Here is an 8,708-nt window from a genome sequence, read left to right as displayed (position 1 = left end):
AACATTTTATACACAGTTGGTAAGGTTCTCTTCATGATAACAAATGTAAAAAAATAATCCCCCAATTTCCATATTTACAGAAAACTTTATGCAAACAGCTGAAGTACATAATGACGCTTTAGACAATGTCAAATAAAGTAGAAACGGCCGGGAGAACACAATATTTGTCAATCTTAATCAGGACCTGATTAAAATCCAGCCATCGTATGTGTATTCTCTTGATAAATAATTTGCCTGTGTTTTGAATTTCAATAAGAGATCATTTCCATTGTCTTTATTTGTGCTTTCAGACCGTGGCTGATGGAAAATATGTTTCCATAGTGAGACGCATCAACCCTTTGAACATCCTCTAACTAGTCCAGGTTGAACAGGTTGTACCGGACTGTGTCTCACCAGGGCCGATGTTACAGTTCATCTTATGCTTATTTTTAGCTTTCTTCCCACTTCCCACCAAGATGCACCACAACAAAAGCTGTCTTACTCATTTGTGAAAACGTATCTTTGCCCACTGTACTGTATGTTCTGAACATGCAAGGTTGTTCAGAGGCCCTGTTGCGGTGTCCTGTAAGATGGCTCCGGTTCACACAGGGGAAGTTAGTTGGAAAGGTTTACTTCCTTTTTTTAATTTATTTTTTTTCATCAGCACCTATTCTGCCTGTTTCAAAAGACTTGTCCTGACCTTCCCAGACAGCAACAATTCATTGTGCTTTCACTCCCACACAGCCACATTCATACGTCACAACACCCTCACCAACCTTGAGAGGTAAACAATCAAGTCTAGGGGCGCTGCAAATGTGCATAAATCATACATAATGTGTTTGAAATGTTAAATCACATATTCAGACCCTCGTCGTGCTTCCCAGTGAATATTTTTTCAACCTCTTTTTTTTTTTTTTTTTTTACATTTTTAGATAATTGTTTTCCTTCTCTCACACTGAGGCAGAGCAAACAGAGTGGAGATGGTAATGCGAGAGTAATGTCACGCACCGCCACCATACATTAGTCTGACACGCAACACTAATGTTTAATCTTCATAGCTTGTCTAGACCCAGTAAACAGAGATTTCTACATGTGTTGGGGCATGGGCGTGTGGTTGTTATCTATCTGAGACGATCACAAACTCGGGGTTAATAACCATAAAATGTTTTTTATTAATAACGTAGGGCACACCAGAACTTCCAACTAAACAGAACCCTATAGTTTTAGTTTGTATAGATTTTGTTGTTTTTCTTGTGAAATACTGGTTCACTTTTTGGTCCTTGGGAACTAAAATCTCACTTCTTGTATCCACACAGAGACCTCAAGGGGTCGCAGATCAATATCACTTTGAAATCGAAGTCCAAAAATGGTGGGAGACCAGTTTCTTCCTGATATTTTGTTGATGTTTACAGTGTAGCTGCAACTAACAACTTGCAGGTGTTAACAAAATCAAACATATCATTATAGAAAATGTAAGGACATTATGGGATTGATAAATGGTGCTTTAGAGAGATACATGAATATGAGGATAACGAGCACACAGCAAGTGTTTGTGCTAAATGCTAACAGTAGAATGCTAACATGCTCAGAGTGACAATGACATCAGAGATGTTTTCCATGCACATCTTAGTTTAGCATGGTATTACATTAGCTGTAGCTAGTTATCATTTTGCACAAAGTACAGCCGAGTTTTGAGAATTTAATTGGACTAATCAGATTTTTTTCTTAAGATGGTGCTTGCTGGTAAGTCAGAGTAGAACCAAAGTCTATAATGTATCCTCTTAGGGGTCCGTACATCTGTCATTTTACTGTGATGAGATGTCACAGAATACTTCATCAATGTCAAATTTGAAGAAGATGAAAGGTCAGGGGGCAACTAAAGTCAGGAGGATTGGTGTCAAACAGACCAAGCAACCAAGATTACTGTTCATGAAGCTAGTGACAGCTTGGCTAAAGACTACATGACGATAATGATAACAATGATGGACGGCCAAACTGGAGAATCTTTAGAGGTAATAATAACACAACTGATGATAACAACCAAAATCCTCAAACAATACAAACGCTCGTTACATAACGATTATGACATGGCTACAATGCAAGTGTTATTTCGCACATGCTTTAGTTATTGATGTAGGGGGAATCCTGTGTAGATCTCAAAGACCCACACAATGACTCACACATCCTACACTGTAGGTTTGACCACCCTACTTTATGATACTCTTATCATTACATTTTGTTTTTCACATATGTAAAGGGGAAAAAGGCAACAACGACTTCTGACAGTTACAGGAGTTTATTCTGTATGTATGTTGAATAAATTATATTAATCTGCAACCAGCATGAAACACAAACACACACACACACAAATAGATAAGTACTTAAAAACTCACTTATTTGTCATTCTTTGTGATGGAACTGATATGCCTACAGACTGATGGGAGTTTTTTTTTTTATGTCATGCACATTGTCCTCAAAAGCAAACAGGCAATTGCGGGACTGAAAGCATAAAAAGGAAGGTTACTACATTGATTACACTGCTTGAATAACAGTTACATAAAGGGTGAACTAGATCTACGCCAGAGGGAATGTTAGTGTGATACAGTGTTGGATCTGGTATATCTGGAAGATTGTTTTATCCTCTTCACATGAATTCAGTCATACCTTACAAGTCAGAGGTAAGCCATGACACATGCATGGGAGTAGTGCTCTTTCTTTCTTGGTCGAAAAGCAATTTCTCAGCTGCAGCTGTAGGAGTACTGACACAAGCACACACACACACACACACACACACACACACACAAACACACACACTCACAGAACTCAGTCACTAACCCCTTGAATTTCTCTGAAGACATCCCTACCACCTACACAGCATGGATTTCTATCTGATTGCACTTGAGTATCATTAAATTAAACGTTCAATGCAGCCTGTTACATTCCAGTGAAAATCTACACATTTGTTATCGGACGGTTAAGGAGTTGATGCGGATGGAAGCGTTTTCATTGGTAGATCAGTCACTTTTGCTCCCGCCTCCAGATGATGACCATGCCGGTGGAGTCGGCAGACGCCAGTAAACTCTCGTCACAGTTGAAGCTGACGTCCAGCACAGGCCCCCCGTGACCCTGCAACTTGTTCACGATCGCTTTGGTGTTGCGTTCCACGTCGAAGAAGTAGACACAGGCATCCTCGCTGCCAGTAACTGTGTCAGAAGACAAAGAAGTGAAATTACAAGGAATAATAGACAAATGAATTATGGATGGCTCATTAAAACAGCTCATTTTGAATTGAACATGAGTTACTCAGTAGTCTACCGTGTCCCTAAACAACCTCCAATGACACTGAATTACATTTTCTCGCTTTCACTTTACAGACTTTACATTTCCAACAGGAAAATAAATAATTGGCTGCCATAAACAATCCTGAGGAGTATTAACAGCAGGATATCAGCACCTTTTGTAACAATGGAATGACAACGCCCTTAACAGTTTCACAAGAGTATTTTTATATATGCGAGATACTTCCGTTAATTGGAGACAGAAACCTGATAATTTAAACACTGATGAGCTTTGCATAATATAACATATGGTTGTCAGTAAATAACAAAGGAGAGGAGAGTCAAGTAAGATGAATCTCTGAGGTAAAGCAGTGTCAAATATTTCTGCTCCAAAAACAAATTGAATATACAGTTATATATATACTATTACAGGCTGCAGTATTGTTGATAGGTTGCTCAATGGTTTTTGTCTTCATGCAAAAACAGCCATTTACTATTTCATGCACTATTTCAGATTTGGTGGCCAGCAGCATGTTTCCATTCAAATACAGCAGAAAGTCTGAGAGACTTCTTACCCACACAGGCCCCCTGTCTGAAAGACATGAGGGGGCAGAAGATGCTGTGAACGTGCTGGGAGCCGTGCTGAATAGGGAAGCTTCTCTTTAGCTGCAGTGTACCATCATTGTCCACCACCCTGCCAACAAAAATGTGGGATAACAGATTACACTCAATGCAATGGTTAGTTACAAGCTGAAAATGAGGATAAACAAATCAGCCTATTAATAAACAGTGAGTTCCCCTTACTGACTGACCTGTACAGCAGTAGCTTATTGACACAGGCGTTAACCAGCAGGGAGGGGTCTCTGGCCTCTCTGCTAATCCAGGACCGAGCAGATATGCTGCAGATGGAGCTGCCTTCACTCACCACCAGACGCTTGGCTTTGGTTAGCTTCCCTGCAGGGGGGGCAGGCAAAAACAGCAGAGACGGGCAGAGACACATCAATCGCTTTCCCATCCAACCAGAGACATTTAGTGCATGATGAAAATACTAATTAGAATTTGAGAGTTCGGTAAGTGCACTCTTTGCCGCCTGCTGATATAAAATAAGAGCATACCTGTGGCCATGTCAAAGAGGAAGGAGAAGATGCTTCCCCTGTCATCACCCGCCCAAAGGATCCTCCCTGGAGCATCAAAGGAGAGAGACAGCACGCGGCCTGTCAGCTTACTGGAGCCCCCCTTCACCTTCTTCCCAGTGGAGATGTTCACCACCTGCAGGTGGTGCTTGCTGTTTCCCACCTGCAACACAGAACTGGGAGTGAGGACCCTCATCATGTCACCAGGGCAACCCTGAGAGGCTGACTGAGTTATGAACAGCTTGACTAGGAAAACCAGTTTCTAATTTCAATAGTGTTGTGTGGATTTTTATTGGCCTGTAGTTTCTTGTTTTAACATTCAAGACTTTAAGGCACTTTCAGTTTTTCTATGGTTTGGTGATATGAATGTCACACAGTGTTAGTATTTAGTATAAACACATTAGGGGAACTTTCGCTGATGTATGCGCAGCTGAAATTAAGTTGTGAGGACTTGATAAATATCATCAAAGGGATTTTTACAGACACAATAAAACTTGTTAATCGAATCATCTCCATCAACTCTGTAATCTGTAAAGACGGATGAGACCAAAACAAGGCGTCTCTGGATACAAGACCAGTTAAAGTTATACAAACCAGAAAGCAACATTGTTATATCTCTAATGTTATTGCCTATCTGTAAAAAATATTTATCTACCTCCATAAGACATAAATGGAAACTGCTGGGCACTATGCTTTCATTTTATTTTATACTTATGAATAAAAGAACGATCCTTTAAAAAGAAGAGTAAAAACTAAATTATGTGAAACATTTCACTTTTGTTTTGGGTAACAATAGATGTTGTAATTACACTGACAATTGGAATCAACAAATATGTATTCAGAAATTTGGTATAATGAGAAGCTACAATTGGGAGGTTCGGACTGCATAATTTATTTATATAATCACACAGAGATTAAAAAGCTTTTTGTGTGAACTAATGTGAATGATGATTAATTAATTGCACAGAATGTTGTGTACACTTAAGAGGAAATCAAAACAGCAAAAAACAAGGCACTGTCAGCAGCACTTTTCAGAAGGCTTTTTTTTTTTGCGCGAAAGTGCCGTAATTAAGCTCAGACATCATCACGTCTTGTTGCACTCATATTGGTTCTGCAACAGCGTAATATTCATGTCCCAGTCTGTGGATTCAACATTGCGTTTCGGGGTTGAGCTGGAGCCCCACATAAACACACGTTCAGACATGCACACACACACATCACTGCATGATGTATGTCAATGTTGCCCTCAAATTTAAGTAAACAGTGAATGTGTAAAACAGCTTGCAGCAGGTACATCACATAAATGTTTTACGGTTGTTTTTAGGTATTGAGGTTCGTCTTCAGATAGCCCTTTTCCTATTTAACATGAACCAGTGCAAATTACATTATTGAGCCAGCAACTAGTTTAAGTCCTCTATGCAATATGAAAAAAGTCTAGAATAAGACTCACCACAGTAAGGTTGTTATTCATGGGCTGGAAGGTGCAGCAGAGCAACTCGCTGGATTCTGGGTCTCTGACCTCTCGGATGCACCGACCATCCTCTGTGTTCCAGATACGCAGAGTCCCATCCAGGGATGTAGAAACAATGATGTCATTGCTCAAAGACCAAGCAAAGTCTGTGACTGGACCCCCATGACCTTTCAAGGTCACCTTCACAGTAGGAGGAGATGGGGATAAAGTCATGATGGACAGGGTGCCGTCCAGCGAGCAGCAAGCAAGGAGGTGCTTGTCATCGTTGGCAAACTGCAAACGTGGAACTAAAACAAAAGGACAACACAACACTGTGAAATAGAAATGTATACATAATGTGTATAATCATTGATTAAAAGTCACTGACTTACCAGCAGAGTCTACATGTTGGTCAAATATGTGATGCATGCCAGCAAAAGCATAGTTTTCACTCAAAGTTGTGTCTCCAGCCATGGCTCGACTGGCCTCTGCCACTGAGGTGGGCACCAAACTGCCCGGAGGCCTGCGGTATGAAATAAAAACCACCAAACCGCTAAAGATATAGTCAATACAACACACCTCAGGAGCCTTCCCTACAGCTTACAGCTCGGTATAAGAGATATGGACGTTACTCAGTGCAACCAAACCAGTAAATCCAACATACAACTGGACAAGTAAATCAGATAGAATTCAATTGCTCAAGGCAATGTTAAAGGATGCTGGATATCTGTGGGTGTTATTTTTACTACCTCTCATCATAAACGGCTCTGTTCATCTGGGCCTGTAGCTGGTAGGAGCCTCTGCTGACGGACCGACGGTGACCACGAGCCCCTTGGGCGCGGGGGTCCTCCTCAAAGTCCTGTAAGAGGAAGGAAAGCGGGGAAGACAGAACCTCGTAGGAGTGAGTGCAAGTAAAAGCAGAAACTGGTTTCAACAGAGAATCATAATAGAAGAATCATAAAGTGATGAAAACTTTTTTTTGGGATGGGGATACTGCCTATATACATGTGCAATGCCAGCCACTACAACCAAGCTGCTCAGCTTAATTTGCATGGGCAAGCAAAGCACTGTTTGGCTCTGCTGCTAATTGACAAAAACTAAGGTCTAGCCATCCAGATGGCTCCCGTATGATGTATCTTATGCTGTCATTCTAATTCCTTGTATTTCTCCTTTACCAATTTAGCACAAACACCCCCACACCTATTCTTTCTCTCTTCCCTTTCTGTTTCTTTGGGTCTGACCTCCATGCGGTCCAGTGTGGTGCGGGAGCTGCGCACACTGCTGGCCCTGAAGCTGCTCTGCTCAGACAGGGGCCCGTAGCGCAGGGCCAGCAGCTGACTGCGCAGCCTCAGGTACTGCCTGCGCAGCCCCGGCTCAAAGCCACACTTGGCGTTCTCTCTGAGCAGCTGGCTGCGTCGGCGGATGTACTGAGTTCGGAACTGAGGGAACGTAGGCGTGCGGTAAGCATTGTACCTGAAGAAGAAGAAGGGGTGGGGGGGACACAGCAACAACACGATAACTCACAACTGATCCATACGCAATTAGAAGAAAGATGCTGCATGGTTGAGACTCACCTTGCATCCACTGCCAAAACCTGCTGCCAAACTGCTGCCATTCCACAAGCACTCTGTGTAGAGAGGAATCCACTGCCGGGGCAGATTCCTGTCAAAAGACACAACACCAAATTAATGTTTAACAACCATATTTTACACTTAATCACTGCAGGTTAATGAGGCTCAGCTAACACGAACAAGGCATCTGCAGAAATGGACTATCACCCCCCCCCCCCCCCCCTCACCCACCCACCCACCCTGCCTTTCTCAGCGTTAAATCAAATGATGATGCAGAATCAATTAGCACCATAGAGAATAAACCTTGTCATGAAAATGTGGTTCTTTAAGTCGTTTTTACACCAGAAAATAACAGCAGAAGTGACCATATGTGGAAAAAAATAAATAAATAAAAGGAGGCATAATAATGAATGCTTTGGGTATTTTTTGTTTGCTTGTTTGAGGATGGCAGGTCAAGACTTCCTGACAGCTATAGCGTCGCAAAGCTAGATAGCACTTAGCAACATAGCCACAACATCATATGCGATGTCCCCGCATGAAAGCCCCCTCTCTCCCACGCATTCTTCATTGCACACGGATAGTTTTAACAGCTAACGACTTCAATCGGGCTTCATGGGGGGGTTGTGTTGTGGTGACGCAGAGAAGAAACACCGAGAAATACATCTGGAAACTGCTCACCTTCCTTAGCTTTTCTCCATCGCTGCTGCTGCTGCTTTTTTTTTTTTTTTTTTTTTTTTTTTTCCGTCGAGTCACGTGACACAGTGTGACCCCGCCCACTTTGTTGATGTGTGGACCTACATGACTCCGGACGATGAATCACCGGCGTTTACATTATTTATTGTTAGATGTGATGCGATGAGCTGACTGCAGGTGATTGGATTAGAAAATAGAGCAAGACAACAGCCCAAAAAAAAACAAAAAAACAGACACTTAATTATTCCCGTGAACATGTTTTCAAGGGACACAAATTACATTTTCAGCTGCACATAACTCTGTTTTTTTTTTTTTTTTTACACAAAGTATTGACAATGCATTTCTGTTGCATGCATATCGGGATTGGTGCATGTAGGGACAACAATGTTCCTCAAGGGGCAAAATAATCAACTGGTCAATATTAGCAATATTTGTATTGAAAAGCACACAATAGAGAAACAACAACTATGAGCCTGTTTTAATGACCCCCTGCTCCTCCGCTCCTGCTGATGACTAATATAGAGTAAACAACAAAATGTCTTCATTTGAGGTGTCTGAGGACAATCCTCATCTATCTATCTAACAGTAAATAGAATGATCCCTG

General features: G+C 41.6%; 1 protein-coding gene across 2 annotated transcripts; it reads right to left on the bottom strand.

Moving 5' to 3' along the window:
* Window positions 1-2,256: 2,256 nt before the first annotated feature.
* wdr13 (WD repeat domain 13) lies at window positions 2,257-8,222 on the bottom strand. Of its 2 annotated transcripts, none has more exons than XM_029277806.2 (10): window positions 8,090-8,222; window positions 7,415-7,502; window positions 7,082-7,313; window positions 6,590-6,699; window positions 6,233-6,351; window positions 5,841-6,148; window positions 4,373-4,553; window positions 4,070-4,211; window positions 3,833-3,951; window positions 2,257-3,182 (listed from the first exon to the last, which is right to left on the bottom strand). In XM_029277806.2, the coding sequence occupies exons 2-10, from the start codon at window positions 7,453-7,455 to the stop codon at window positions 2,998-3,000; spliced, it is 1,437 nt and encodes a 478-aa protein (XP_029133639.1). In that variant the 5' UTR covers window positions 7,456-7,502; window positions 8,090-8,222; the 3' UTR covers window positions 2,257-2,997. The 2 variants fall into 2 exon arrangements, with proteins under 2 accessions (XP_029133639.1, XP_020492690.1); XM_020637034.3 differs by having other exon boundaries at window positions 6,233-6,363; window positions 8,090-8,220.
* Window positions 8,223-8,708: the final 486 nt, after the last annotated feature.

This window comes from Labrus bergylta, chromosome 12, assembly GCF_963930695.1.
Source record: "Labrus bergylta chromosome 12, fLabBer1.1, whole genome shotgun sequence".
Classification (NCBI taxonomy): Eukaryota; Metazoa; Chordata; class Actinopteri; order Labriformes; family Labridae; genus Labrus; species Labrus bergylta.
The sequence above is the reverse complement of the archived record's forward strand: the minus strand, read 5'-3'. Positions and strand labels throughout refer to the sequence as shown.